This window comes from Danio aesculapii, chromosome 9 (genome assembly GCF_903798145.1).
Source record: "Danio aesculapii chromosome 9, fDanAes4.1, whole genome shotgun sequence".
Lineage (NCBI taxonomy): Eukaryota > Metazoa > Chordata > Actinopteri > Cypriniformes > Danionidae > Danio > Danio aesculapii.
The window spans coordinates 15,834,284-15,849,903 of record NC_079443.1 but is presented as its reverse complement, the minus strand read 5'-3'; the positions used below and the strand labels follow the sequence as shown (position 1 = coordinate 15,849,903).

The following is a 15,620-nucleotide window of genomic DNA, read 5'->3' as shown; positions in this document are numbered from 1 at the left end:
AACCACTCTCTTTCTGCGTAATAATCAAGGAACTTTCCTGCTGTACCATGTCAGCAACAGGTGCAATGATATTACAGTACCTGTAATAGTCCCCTACTAGGTAACAAGGAAACAGCCCAGCATAATGTTGTCTTGGTACAAAATGTAACTACGGAATAGTCAAGATTTAAATTGGAGAATAATCGAAATCTTTTTTTTTTTTTTTTATTTGTTTGAGTGAGATGCTAATGGTCAAATGCAATTCAATGATTTATGCTAAGCTAAGCTAAAAGTGCTCCCGCCAGACCTGGACATTGGATGAATGGATTCAGAAAATTCTAATTTTAAAAATCTAGGGGAGTTGTGAAAAGGTTCTCTCATGAATGTAAGGCTACAACATTTTTTTTTATAATCTGCTTCTTGTAAAGAGCTAGCATATGGCTATAGAAGAGTTGGAAATCATCTCTTGACATTTAATTGAAATTGCATCTAAAATGGCTACCAATATATTCTTAATATTGGCATTAAACTATCATACTAATTTAGAAGAGTAAATGATGGCAGTTTTCAGTCAGTCAAATATTTAAAGGCATAGATCCACCCAAAAGTAAAAATCTGTTGTTAATTTACTTTCCCTTAGGTCAAGGGTCACCAATCTTGGTCCTGGAGGGCCGGTGTCCCTCCAGGGTTTAGCTCCAACTTGCCTCAACACACCTGCCTGGGTGTTTCAAGTATACCTAGTAAGATGTTAATTAGCTTGTTCAGGTGTGTTTGATTAGGGTTGGAGCTAAAATCTGCAGGACACCGGCCCTCCAGGAACAAGTTTGGTGACCACTGCCTTAGGTCATCCAATATGTTGGTGACTTTTCTTTGTTTATTACAACATTTATTTTTTAAAATAAAATTGTGCTCATTTGGTGATTTTAAGAATAAAAAAATCAGCCACTCCTGATAATTCCTTGAGGTTTGTACACAACATTGAACTTTATTTTAATTTTCTTTACTGTATTTAACAGCATCTGGAAATTCCTGTGCATAGATTTTGGTCCTCAGGACGGTTTAGTAAGTCTGTGTGTGGATTAAAGGTAGTAATGTTGCAAGTAATGCTAATTTTGATAAACAGACTGGATGTTTTGCTTCATAAAACCTCAATTTATCATCAGGAACCGCAAAAGTTTGCCTGTATATGTTGTTTAGGTCCAGTAGGCAGCCAGAGACAAGCATTTTATGAATCACCAAGGACCACAGTTTCAGCTAAAATCTTTTACTAGAGAATAAAGTAACAAACATTTAGTTGGTGAGTAAATTAACAGTATTTTTTTATTTTATTTTGGGGGGATAAAGACATTAAGGTTTGTTTATTTAATCTCATGGTGGTGGTGGTGGTGGTGATCATCAATGGTGGACTTTGCAAACCTGGCCCATTTACGTATGTATTGCTGGATTGGTGTGCACATCTGAAGTCTGTAATTATTCTGTAGTTATTGCATGCTTTAGACGCTCGGCACATCTCGTTTAACTCTGATGCACTTTTACACTCACGTCTATGGTAATGCATTGAAATTGCCTTTGAATGTTTAAAAGATCTCAAGGCAGAGTGATCATATGTCAGTTTGCATGCAGATGTTGGTATGCTCCAAAACAAAAGGCTTCCAAAGTCCACCTTTCAGGGTTTGATACTTTTTATTTAATAAGTTCTTTAAAAACAAGACTGGAGCTAAAAAACGCTCCCATGACATCAGCATTTGGATGCATTCTGTAGATCAGTTTAATGATCTTTTGATTTTCAAAGAAGAATATTGATTGCATAAGCCTAATTCATTAGAACTGCCTCTAAACCTTATGGAAAGAACATTTTCGACAATTTTAATTTGCGATGTCATTTTCGTTGAACTCACAGTGACGTGCCATGATACCTTATTGAATGTCTGTGTGGTTGAGTGTTAACTTTGGAACAAAGATGCTGAAAATGATATACTGATTAAAAATGACTACTTTAGAGTTTAGTAGATTTGACTAACACACTATTGGCATGTTCTGGCCATTCTCCGGGACTAGTTTGTATGTTCAAAAGTCTCATTTCATCATAAACTGAATATATGAAATTATATAAAGTGCTGCTCATGTTTTGTATTTGCTTTTTACAGTAAACAGCAGAGCAGATAGATTCACTTCTGAATGTGCAAGGAGGGGGTTTTCGTATACTTTCGACATCTGTGTTTTGAGCTATGGATTTTCTATTCCAATCATTTCCTTCATGTACATACAGTTGAATCACATTTTCTATTTTTCCGTGTGGTGACATGCAATAAAAAAGAAATCAAACCCTTCTGATAACTTGCCTGCAAAGGAGTCTGTTTGTATAGTTTCCTGTTTCTGCTTTTCACTCTGGAAACTCCACTTCGAAAAGAACGAAACTGTCTTTTTTATATGGTTAGTTTGATCCTCTACCAAGAATAGCAACTGTCAGCATCATTTATGTTCAATTTTGTATGTTATCAGTTTATGATTAACAAACGTAAGCTCAATGTTTTCATTTATCTGCTTTTTACGTTCACACTTTTGACGCAGTTTGTCGGAACAGGCACAAAACAAGTGGTGACAAAGCAACTTTCAGTTGCGCTGCAGTGTTAAATACAGTGGGTGTGGACAGCTTGGCAGGAAAGGGATACAAAAACCAGAGCATTCGCTGAGGATTTGAAGCAGACGGGACTTTTTTCTGTGAGTACAGTGCTTTTGTGCTAAGCTTGACCTCAGTGGTAACCTTTTCTCAATTGTTGCGTCTGCATACAAACATCAGCTTACAGTAGTCAACATTTGAAGTGGATCATAAAAGTCTTTCAAAATTAGATATTGTTCGATGGTTTTAGGACAACTTTGGATGAAAGAACTTCAGATGTTGATTACTGTATTTTGAAATGGAAACATGAAGGCAAATTGGCATCAGCAGGCATAAGTAATATCTTCAGACCAGCTTCTTTCAGAGTATAAACCTCTTACCTCAAGGGTCCTTCGTCCAACTGAAGTCATGTTTTGAGGTGGGTTGAGCTCTTTAGAGATTTCAAGATGTTCAGAATTTGCTCACTAATAGCAATCTTTTCCTTAAAGAGTGGTTTCCACCATGCCTGCTGAAGATGTTCCAGGTCGTGGTGAACGGAGAAGGTTGTCGTGGCTGTTTTTGGTGCTGGTCGCCGCTGCCATCACCTCTTCTTCTCTGTCTGTGATCTCCCTTTACCATGTGCTGGCACTGAAGGCCGAGGTGGAGGGTTTGAGGGCAGAAGTGGCTCGCAAGAGAGAAGAGCAAAGCAGGATGCTGGATGAACCTGTGAACGGGGCAGAGAAACAAACTCATCCGGAGGAAGGAGGAGATAGTATTGAGGTTTGGACCCCACTATACTGTATGCACTTGTCTAATTGTCTAAGGTAATTCGGTAACATTTGGAGATCAGATGTGTTTTTATTGATCCAAATTTCAGACAGTGCAGAGGTGCTGGCAGAAAGTGACACATTTTCCACGTCAAGGCATAGTTTACTCAAAAATGTAAATTTCCTCAATATTTACTCACACTCAAATAGCTCTTCTGACACAAAACTAGATTCTTCAGTATATAGAAAATGTTACTCTTTTCTAAGCTGATGTGGGTAGGAACTGGTAATCGTCTATGAACTTTGCTGTTGTACCATGACGCAATGATGTTATGCATTGTCTGAAAATAGTCCCCAACTTGGTATCAGCACTGTATAATGTTTGCTGTGTTTGCAGAGGGTCACTTTGGGTGCACGTGATATGATTTCGGCTGGTCGGGCGCACAAATTTTTTTGAGATTCGAGCAAACCGTTGACACGGCGCCGCATTGCATTTGAGTTAAATATGAATCACTTTGAAGAGATTTTGTCTGGAACATGTACGACTGTACAGACAACTTTATAATCCATCCATGCATGATCATAGGGATAACCAGAAGACCAATAAATCTTGACTAGAAATTGCAACAGCAGTGGGAAAGGAGGAAGGTTTTTGTTAAAATGTTTAGAAAAACTTGATGGATAAGTTTGTCAAAACCAAAAAGTGAGGTCATGGCAAAAGTGGAGACCCATGTGGTTTTAATTCAAAATTAAAGAATATGTTTTCCACCATTTATAGGTTTTACACTGATGTATATATTACAATTTTGAATTTAAAACAATTTAATAGATACAAAACTAAAATGAAGTAACAAATAGTTTTTTTGATAATTGGAGAGGAATGTTTGAACCTATCGGTTTACAATTTACTGATGCCTTATTTTTCTGAGCTTTACTGGTGATAACGGGCAGGAATGTTAGACCATTATTGCCTTGGTATGTAAGCAGAGGACACAAACTAGCTAGAGGGTAATGTGTGAATTTTGGCTGGGCTAAATCTATAAAAATAGCATCAGTATTTTTTAGTATATGTTTAGTAAGTTTTTGCTTTTATTTTTTCCATAATAAAAATATATTTGTAGAGCAACTCATGTTCTGTTGTCATTGATATTGAACATTAATAGGTAGAACTGTCCGAGATATGAATAAAAGCATGTGATGCATCAAAGTTTGATTTAAAAATTCTTGAATGGTTATAATAATCATTAAAATAAATTATAAAATAAATAATCTTGAAGGACATTAATGATATGACGTAGTTCCGGAGATTTCCTACTTCTCTGTTTATCCGTCTGATTTTATGGTGGGTTTCTTTTGACCGCCCCCTGTCATTTTAAAGAATATCACAAAAGTATAAAAGATTTGTCCGTTTTGTGAAGTGCGCGCGCAGTCAGTGGAGGTCAACAACGTGGCGTCATGCGAAAATATAAATCAGTCTTTAGTACATAATGTAATTACAGAAGAGTAAAATTTTTTCCTTGTCTTTTTTTTTTTTTTTTTTTTTTTTGAGTGAGATGCTAATGGTCTAATGCGATTCAATGACTTATGCTATGCTAAACTAAAAGTGCTCACACTAGACTCAGAGATTGGCTGAATGGATTCAAAATTGGTATAACTTAACTGTATAACTCTAGAGGACTTGCAGTTGCAGTGTTCCTTTAAAACAGTAATTGAAAATTGGTTCAGTCGCATTGCTTTCAATAGTGTAAATGGCCAAAATGGTTGATTGCTTTTGAACAGATACAAAGATTGCATAGTTAAAACATTTTTTGAAGTTCTTGGTGTAATACATTTTTATTAGAATTTATCTTACTGAAAATAGCAAACTAGTCATATGGGCTGTTCTAATACAAGTTAAAATTACTTCATGTCAAGTCGAGCTTTGTTGTCATTCCGCTACATGTGTGGACATACAGAGGAACGAAATGTCGTGTCTCACAGGTCAACGATGCTACATAAATTAATCATAAATACAAACAGCACTGGACATAAGGGCTATTTAAAAAAAAAAACTATGCATAACTAACTTCATTTGATTCAACATAAAAATGCATAGCAACCTTTTTTTATAATTATAAACTTGAATGTAGAAAGTATAGTAATAATTTTAAACATGAAACTAATAAGTGAGTCACAGAAACCATTTTTCAATCAATTTGTTTGAAATATCTAATAGTATTGCTAACAATATTTATTTATTAGATGCTACTTCTTTGTTACATACTAGTACTTATATACTAGTGTTAATAGGATTAGTAGTGACTCTATTGCAGTTGATTTCTCAGTGACAGCTCTCCATTGAAGTTAATGGCTGGAATTAGAAGTTTACAAGGATCTAGTAATAGAATAGAAACTAGTGACTATTGAGCATCGGTATCTAATAATAAAAGCTAGTATCTATTTAATAGGTACTAGTATCTAATAAATAATAATTTAAATAAATAACCCCTTCCTAAAAGTAAACAGTAACTGATAAATAAGCAATAATGAAAAAAATTCCAATAGCATAAAAATATTATGTTATGCACTGCTAGTGTGTGTAAAACGATAGTAATGCATCTCAGCTGACCACTTCGGAAAATACATGAATGTCAGTTGGAAACAGTCTAACGACTTTGCATGGTGATGAGCAGATAAACATGATATGCACTATTCTAGGATTCATGTTTTTTTTTCTCTTTCAAACTGACTTTTACTTACATTTTGGTAGCTTGAAACACTATATTATATAATAAATAAATAAATATACATTTTGAATGCATGTACTGGTATGTAGGTACAGAATTATTAGTCCCCCTTTTAATTTTCTTTTTAAATATTTCCCAAATGATGTTTAACAGAGCAAGGACGTTTTCACAGTATGTCTGATAATATTTTTCTTATTCTATAGAAAGTCTTATTTGTTTTATTTTGGCCAAAAGCTATATTTTTTTCCGATAGTCTACAGAACAAAATCATTATACAATAATTGCCTGATTAGCCTAACTTGCCTAGTTAACCTAATTAACCTAGTTAAGCCTTTAAATGTCACTTTACGCTGTTATAGAAGTGTCTTGATAGATAAAATATCTAGTAAAATATTACTGTCATCATGGCAAAGATAAAATAAATCAGTTATTAGAAATTGACTATTAAAACTATTATGTTTAGAAATGTGTTGAAAAAAAATCCTCTCTCCGTGAAACAGAAATTGGAGAAAAGAATAAACAGGGGGCTAATAATTCTGACTTCAACTGTATGTACACTCACTGGCCACTTTATTAGGTACACCTTACTAGTACCGGGTTGGACCCTCTTTTGCCTTCAAAACTGCCTTAATCCTTTGTGGCATAGATTCAACAGGATACTGGAAATATTATTCAGAGATTTGTGACCATATTGACATGATAGCATCACGAAGTTGCTGCAGATTTGTCAGCTGCACATCCATGATGTGAATATGCCGTTCCACCACATCCCAAAGGTGCTCTATTGGATTAAGATCTGGTGATTGTGGAGGCCATTTGAGTACTGTGAACTTATCACATTTAAGAAACCAGTCTGAGATGATCCGCACTTAATGACATGGCGTGTTATCTGCCATCAGAAGATGGGTACACTGTGGTCATAGGGGGATTGACATGCTCAGCAACAATACTCAGGTAGGCTGTGGCGTTGATGCTCAATTGGTACTAATGGACCCAAAGTGTGCCAAGAAAATATCCCCCACACCAATAAACCACCACCACCAGCCTGAACCATTGATACAAGCCAGGATGGATCCATGCTTTCATGTTGTTGACGCCAAATTCCAACCCTACCATCCGAATATTGCAACAGAAATCGAGACTCATCAGACCAGGCAACGTTTTTCCAATCTTCTGTTGTCCAATTTTTGTGAGCCTGTGCAAATTGTGGCCTTAAACAGGTCCCACACCAGAAGCGACACGCAGCGCCATACATTTCAGAATTCTAAACATAGGTTTCTAACAGGGTACACACACCGGCGCTGCAAGTGGGCGGCTGTCCACGGCGCCCAGCCACGACTCAGGACACTGTTCATTTCTCTGCCGTGCCACAGAGCACCTTCTGATTGGTTTTATGTTAAATATCATGCGAATGTCCACGTCTAGTGTGTGATACTTTTAACTGTCATGTGCGTGCCGTGTTGATCTTCTGCGTACTTCTGTTGTAATGAGTGGTTATTTGAGTTATTGTTGCCTTTCTATCAGCTCGAACTAGTCTGAGCATTCTCCTCTGACCTCTGGCATCAACAAGGCATTTGCACCCACAGAACTACCGCTCACTGGATATTTTCACTTTTTTGGACTATTTTCGGTAAACACTAGAGATGGTTGTATATGAAAATCCCAGTAGCCACGTTCAAAGTCACTTAAATCACCTTTCTTCCCCATTCTGATGCTCAGTTTTAAATGCAGCAGATTGTGTTGACCGTGTCTACATGCCTAAATGCATTGAGTTGCTGCCATGTGATTGGCTGGTTAGAAATTTGCATTAACAAGTAGTTGGACAGGTGTACCTAATAAAGTGGCTGGTGAGTGTATGTATATAATACATTTGTAAATAAACAGAAAAGGTAGCTTCCAGCTCATTAGCAGTTGTGCAACCATAATCCGACAATAAATCCCAGAGAATAAGTCACATCCCACTACTGAAATGTCACTAAGACTGATTTAAGAGCTGTTTGTGATGTCTCTGGTGACCTGTTGCTCCATTGCGTAATTTCTTTTTGTGTTATTGTAAAATAAATAAAAGTTAAAGTAAAAAAACTTAAGTAATAAACCTTCTTGAACAGTGTTCAACATTTATTTTTATTCAGAAAGTTTTTCTTCTTTTGTTTGTTTGTCTGTTTACAGTATCTGCAGCAGGCTGATATGGGCGATACCACAACAGACCGTACTGTCATGCCAAAAAGGAGCTTGAGTCATGCGCCAAACAAAGCAGGCAAGACCACACTTCTGCTTTTTTCATGGTACTTTTTTTTTTAAGCGTCAGTCTGAGAGGAGCACAGCTAAGCATTTTTAACTTACTGTCAGAAGTGTTGTAGAGCTCAGATCGTGTACGATTAAAACCACATCATAATGCATTAAAAAGAAAAAACATGCACATTGTGCAAAAGTGCTTCATTTGACATTTGCATATCCTGTTGCCTTATGAGTCACTGAATCCAAAAGCTTTATTATTAATATTTGAGATGTATCACAGTAAGATTCGCAGTGTAAACCATATGCTGGATAAGTTGGCGGTTGATGAATAAAGGGACTAAGCCGAAGAAAATTGAATCTATTACAGTAATCATCGTCATCTCTTACAGACAGCTACAGAAAATATTTGCTGTTAAAAAATACGCATAGAGCATGCTCAAGGCTCTTAAACACAATTTTGTGTTTGCACTTTATTTTACAACACGTCTTCTTTCAGCGCTCTTCCAGTTCCGGTGTACATACATAAGACAGTGCAGGGCTGTGTAAGTTAATTACAAAGTTATGTTCAGAGGCTGGTTTAGAGATAGTATCTTGTTGTTAACCAATGAGTATTAGGGGTTAATTATTGTGGTCTCCCGATTGCAACAGAGAAAACTGGGAAATCTCTGTAGACTGATGCCATTTCATGCTGTTCAGCCTTATAATCTTAAAATGTGAGCAAAATCACCTGTTTTGTCACATCATTTTAGACATTACGCTAGTGAATCATTTTAATACTAGCTCTAAAGTGACATGGTTAATGAGCAATGGTTTCTGCTGTTCTGACAGATGCAGATGTGAATGAACGGCAGAAAAAAGTAGTTTCTCGTACAAAAGGTTTATATAAAAATGGTTGAAGTCGGAATTATTAACCCCCCTGTTTATTTTTCCCCCAATTTCTGTTTAACAGAGAGAAGTCTTTTTCAACACATTACTAAACATAATAGTTTTAATAACTCATTTCTAATAACTGATTTATTTTATCTTTGCCATGATGACAGTAAATAATATTTGACTAGATATTTTTCAAGATTCTAGTGTACAGCTTTAAGTGACATTTAAAGAATTAACTAGGTTAATTGGGTTAACTAGGCAGGTTAAGGTAATTAGGCAAGTTATTGTATAACTATTGTTTGTTCTGTAGACTATTGAAAAAAATATAGCTTAAAGGGGCTAATAATTAAGACCTTAAAATGTTTTTTAAAAATTAAAAACTGCTTTTATTCTAGTCAAAATAAAACAAGTAAGACTTTCTCCAAAAAAAATCTATCAGACAGACTGTGAAAATTTGCTTGCTCTTTTAAACATCATTTCAGAGAAATATAATAGAAATATTTAAATAAAGAAAAAAAAAGGAAAGATCTAAGGGGGGGCTAATAATTCTGACTTCAACTGTGTGTGCGTGCGTGCGTGCGTGTGTGTGTGTGTGTGTGTGTGTGTTTGTGTGTGTGTGTATATATATATATATATATATATATATATATATATATATATATATATATATATATATATATATATATATATATATATATATATATATATATATATATACATACACACACACATATACTGTATATACATGTTTTCTTTTCTTTTTACCCCAATGAAATAAACAACTCTTCCCTTCTACAGAACCTCAGCCCTGCTTACAGATGATGGCAGACAACAGGAAGAAAACCTTCCAAAAAGGTACTGGAGGAGTGTTTACGTGTACTCTTTTTGATGGTGCATAACACATGTATGTTAGGAAGATTTAGTTCAGTGTTGCCAGTTATACACAAACTAAGATGTGTGAAAAAAAAATACAGGACAGCATATAGTAGGCATGTTCTGAAATATATTCTGGACTTTACAAATTTCTTGTCATGGCATTCAGCAAAAACGATTACCCTCAACTTCTTGAAAGATAAATAATCTGTAACAATTATCAACAATTAATGATCACAATCATGCTATTCCAAACCCAGATGTTTTTTTTTTCTTATTTGTGGAAGTTTTTGCTGGGATTTTTTTTTTTCATTTATTTTTCATTTTTCTGGAGAAGGCTATTGTTCATTATATTGTTCATATACATTATTTAAGGTCAATATTATCAGCCCCCTTAAGATTTATTTCTTCGATTGGCTACAGACCAACCACTGTTGTCTAATGACTTGCTTAATTAACCTAATAAGCTAGTTATAAAGCCTTTAAATAGTACTGTCATCATGGCAAAGACAAAAGAAATTAGTTATTGGACGTGTTTAACTATTATATTTAAAAATGTGTTGGAAAAAACACTTCTCTCCAATAACTTATTTTATTTATTTGTTTATTCAGTGAATGTTTTTTTTAAGTGGTTAGAATTGTAATGCAGAAACCGAAATCATTACAGATGTCTTTACAAACACTGTAAATACTGTAGAACTTCCATTTTCCAAAGAGGAACAAATTCTCTTGTGGGTTTGGAACCTATTCAAGGGACACATTTTACCAAGTTTCTCAATGGCCTTGACATTTCCACCAGCCTCAAAAAGTTCACTGCAACTTTGTGGCATCGCATTAATGCAGTAAATGAATCAGTGCATGACGTCCATATTAACATCAATAATGTTGGTTAAATGTTTAAAAACGGAACAATTCTACACATTTTAAATGGAATTTCCCACAAGTGTAGAATCTAAAACTCTGCATTCCCTTTTGAGCAATGCCAGTGTTACAACAGAGAACTTAACAGCGGGTTTAACTAATTCCCTGATTGCCCAAACCATTTAAGCCGCACATTAACACAGTTTTCGGAATATTCAGTCAAAATCTGCTAAATTTAAATGGTGGGCTTATCTCACATTTCTACATCCATAGACATGTTTGTTTCCATTTGGATTTAGAGCATTATTTCTTTCTTTTTTGGGGGGGGCGGGCTCAGAGTTTGCTTTTGACTATTGCACAGCCATCCCGTGGCAGGTGGGTCTAAAGCGTGGCTCCGCTCTGGAGGAAGAGCAGGGCACCATTTTAGTCAAAGAGGAAGGCTTCTTCTTCATCTACAGCCAGGTAAATAAATGAACACATCTTGAATTGAAAATAAAACAGTTCTACTCTTTTTCTGCCTCATAACTGTTCTTTTGAAACATCCCAACACCGCGCTTGGTGTTTTTCCCTCATTATTTCAAGCTCTCCTTTTCCCAGGTCTACTATACAGACCCTACGTTTGCCATGGGCCACATTGTGATCCGCATAAAGAAGAACGTGGTCGGCGATGAAAGTCAGCATGTGGTTCTGTTCCGCTGCATTCAGAGCATGAATCGAGTCAATCACTTCAACACCTGCTACACTGGAGGTGAGCCTGGAAACTCCTGCTGTATACCTTTGTCAAGCTTGCAAAAATAGCTACAACGTGTATTTGGGTAAATCTCACAAAAGAAACTTTTAGGTTTGCATTTTGAAATTATTGTTCTGATATACTTCTGAAGTACTTTTTTTCTGAATTTGTATTAATATGATTCATCTGGTCATTTTACTTAAGCTCATGGGTAAATCTAAATGTTTGCAAATAATAGTAATTGTAATAATAATAATAAGAAGAAGAAGAAGAAGAAGAAAAAGGAGAAGAAGAATTGTCATTATTATCATGTATTTATTATTATTTTTAGTAGTAGTAGTTGTTGTTGTTGTTGTTGTTGTTGTTTATTATTAGTATTGTTATTTATTGTTATTATTGTTATTTATTTATTGTTGTTATTTGTTAATATTATTATTATTATTATTTATTACTGTTGTTATGATTATTATTATCATTATTATTATTATCATCATTATTGTTATTATTTTTAGGTATTTATTTATTTATTATTATTGTTATTATTATTTGTCATATTATTATTATTATCTTCATTGTTATTATTATTTGTTATTTTTTATTTATTTATTTAATTTTATTATTATTATTATTATTATTATTATTATTATCATTATTATTATTTGTTGTTGTTATTATTTATTCTTATTGTTGTTGTTATTATTGTTGTTTGTTATTTTATTATAATAGTTATTTATTTATTGTTGTTGCTGTTATGCATTTATTATTATTTATTACTATTATTATTATATTATTTATTATTATTATTGTCGTTATGATTACTATTATCATTATTATTATTATTATCATTACTATTATTGTTATCATCAATATTGTTATCATATTTATTTATTTTTTATTATTGTTATTAATATTTGTCATACATTATTATTATTATTATTATTATTATTATTATTATTATTATTATTATTATTATTATCATCATCATCATTATTTTATTGATTTATATTTATTATGATTTGCTATTTTTTTATTCATTTATTTTCATTATTATTATTGTTATTTGTTGTTGTTATACTTCATTTTATTTTTTAACAGTACATTTCTATAAAGTCAATAACTATGGCATATCTCTATATAAGATTCATGATTATGCATTTCAGTAAAACAAAACTTTTAAAATAAGTCTTGTATAAAATGACAATAATTGTATGTTTTCAGACAAGTTTATATTCATTTTAAGGCAATGCAAGCGTGCAACATGTTTTACCTAAGAAGGGTTAAAATATTTGGTGGATTTGTACACTTATCCGTTTGATAAATTGTTATTTGCATACAAGCATCAATTAACATAAAATCTGAGCATTTTATTTAAAAATTTGGATGAAATTTTCTTAACTTTATAGAGTAAAACAAATATTAATATTTTCGTAACACTTTATTTTGAGGTGTCTTTACACATTCCATGTATTTAACAAGTAATTACAGTTAATAATGTTCAATTTCATGCAACTAGCACTAAACCTAACCTGCATTCTAATCATAACCATATAGTATGTACATACATTTTTTATTATTATTATTATTATTATTATTATTATTATTATTATTATTACTTCATAGTTAAATGAACTGTACACTGTAACAAGGACTTTTTAAAATAAAGTTTAACCAATTATTTCCCTAAAACCCATAGTAAAACTTCTTGTGCTTTTAAAATATGACCCAGACTGATTTTGTGAGAGTAACCTATAGTTATAGAAAAACTAGACCCCTTTTGTTTTGTTTTCACATAGCCATGGAGTCCAAAAATAACTTATAACTTGTAAATATGTCATATGTTATATTTATTTGAGATTTTTTTACTAGTGATGAAAGTTTGAATGAAGTGAAATGCATACATAGGTAAATATATAAAATATAGACCAGTTTGAGGGATGTAAAAAATAGCTAGGGTTGTCCTAATTTATTTCCTGATTTACATTTTTCATTTCCATAGCTTCCAAGAATCCAAAAAAGTGCCACATATTGATCAATATTTTTTATGATAGCTGTTTTAATCCTAAGTTATAATTGAATTGCCTCTTGTTATGGTTTTGAAATAGTTTGACAACAAGCAGGAAATGTTCACATGCTCATGACATAACCACATTGAAATGGTCATATATATAATGTAATTAATAATGTGCTGTGCTGTGCAGGCGTAGTGAAGCTGGACTGCGGGGACAGACTGGATCTTCTGATACCTCGTGCCCATGCAAATATCTCTCTGGAAGGGGACGCCACGTTTTTAGGAGCAATAAAACTGGCCTGAATGTAAGACGGGGTTTTGGATCAGACTTTGAATGAGACTGGATATGGTTCAGTGGCACTTCATCAAATGTGCTCAAAATTAACAATTCCTTGATGTTAAAGAGATAGCTCACATAAAAAATGAAAATGTACTCACCCTCAAGTGGTTCCAAACCTTTTCTTTCTTCTGTTGAACACAGAGGTTATTTTAAAGAAAGCTGAAAACCTGTAACTGGGAAAAACAAGTCAGCGGTTTTCAGAATTTTTCAAAGTATCTCCTTTTGTGTTTTAACAGAAAAAGAAACTCATAAAGATTTGAATCAAGTAAAGGATGAGTAAATGATAACAGAATATTTATTTTTGGGGTGAATTGTCTTTTTAAACCCAGTCTTTTTCATCTCTTATACAAATATATTAACTTGATCTGCCATAAACATTTCCTTGTTTGTCAGATTTTCTTAATCTAGTCAGTTAAAAATCAAGTATCCCTCTGTAAATGTATCGTGGCACAATTCAATGTTAATTTTAACCTTATACACATGTATTTAAATCAGTATGTGCTTTGGTTTGTAATAAAATAAGATTTTAACAATGTACTTTGACCTTTATTTTACATATTTAATTTTATTACATCAGCACAGTATGTGTGTGTATATACAGCTCGAGGCTGGATCATGTAATGTTAATGTTTCTACCAGCAGATGGAGACAAAAGTACACTGTGGGAAATCTGGAAGACTGGAAAAATCTAGTATTTTGCTGCCTTTTCATTGACGAAGGTAGTTTATGTTTTTGACAGCCGACTCTCTTAGTGAAACAATCACTGTAGTGTCATACGCCTTGTAATCTTGGTAGTTCAGATATAGAGACGGTGTCTCCTAATAAGAAATTGTCAGATCTATTATTAGAAGTGGAGAGGTTTTCTTTGCTTTACGTGTGACATGCTTATGAGTTTCACGGATTTTGGTAATAACATGTACTGCCATTAGAGGGCACTGGTCATCAGAACAGATTTTATACAGTATGGGACACAGCCAAGACAAAATATGTAAGCATTGATGATGAGCAATAATCAAGATCCAATAATAGAAGCAGATAGTCTTCATTATGTGTACAGTGGTTTTTGTTTGCCATGAGCCCTTTTTGCCAGGAAAACCACTAAAATACAAAAACAAAGCAGCATTTGTTTGATTTAATGAGTTATGTTAATTAAAATTTGCATGTATGAAAGGGGGATTATATTCCTTTGTTTTGTTGTTTTTTTCTATTCAAAAGTAAAATACAAGCTGACATTGTCAAAGAGATAAAATGACAGATTGTTAAATGGACGGACGGATAGATAGAGGAGATAGATGGAGTGAATAGACTGAAAGATGGATGGATTGATTGAAATATGTACAAACAGACAGATGGGTGGATGAGTGGATAACTAGATTGGAAGATGGATGGATGAATGAGTGGTTGTAGAGTGCAAGGTGTGAGGAAAGATGGATTGACGTGCAGACATGTATAGATAGATAGATAGATGGATGAGTGTTTAGATTGAAAGCTGGATGGGACGATTGAAATATGTGCAGACTGATAGATATTTGAATAAGTGGATGGATAGATGAATGTTAGATTGAAAGATGGGTGGATGGATTGATTGTGATATGTGCAGATGGATGGATGGGTGGGTGGATGAGT

General features: G+C 33.7%; 1 protein-coding gene across 3 annotated transcripts; it reads left to right on the top strand.

Annotated features, from left to right (window-relative positions):
• The first annotated feature begins 2,541 nt into the window (after window positions 1-2,541).
• Window positions 2,542-14,960, top strand: tnfsf13b (TNF superfamily member 13b). Of its 3 annotated transcripts, none has more exons than XM_056464913.1 (7): window positions 2,542-3,017; window positions 3,088-3,358; window positions 8,241-8,328; window positions 9,981-10,037; window positions 11,278-11,378; window positions 11,499-11,664; window positions 13,845-14,960. In XM_056464913.1, exons 2-7 carry the CDS (start codon window positions 3,101-3,103, stop codon window positions 13,955-13,957), a joined length of 783 nt encoding a protein of 260 aa, XP_056320888.1. In that variant the 5' UTR covers window positions 2,542-3,017; window positions 3,088-3,100; the 3' UTR covers window positions 13,958-14,960. The 3 variants fall into 3 exon arrangements, with proteins under 3 accessions (XP_056320888.1, XP_056320886.1, XP_056320887.1); XM_056464911.1 differs by having other exon boundaries at window positions 2,543-3,017; window positions 11,254-11,378; XM_056464912.1 differs by having other exon boundaries at window positions 2,545-3,017; window positions 11,254-11,378; window positions 11,514-11,664.
• Window positions 14,961-15,620: the final 660 nt, after the last annotated feature.

What these genes read in the sequence shown, in the direction of transcription:
- tnfsf13b (XM_056464911.1), top strand. Translation starts at nt 3,101, where the DNA reads ATGCCTGCTGAAGATGTTCCAGGTCGTGGTGAACGGAGAAGGTTGTCG. An exon ending in AAGGAGGAGATAGTATTGAG is followed by an intron (nt 3,359 to 8,240) that starts GTTTGGACCCCA and finishes GTCTGTTTACAG; the next exon opens with TATCTGCAGCAGGCTGATAT. An exon ending in GAAGAAAACCTTCCAAAAAG is followed by an intron (nt 10,038 to 11,253) that starts GTACTGGAGGAG and finishes GGGCGGGCTCAG; the next exon opens with AGTTTGCTTTTGACTATTGC.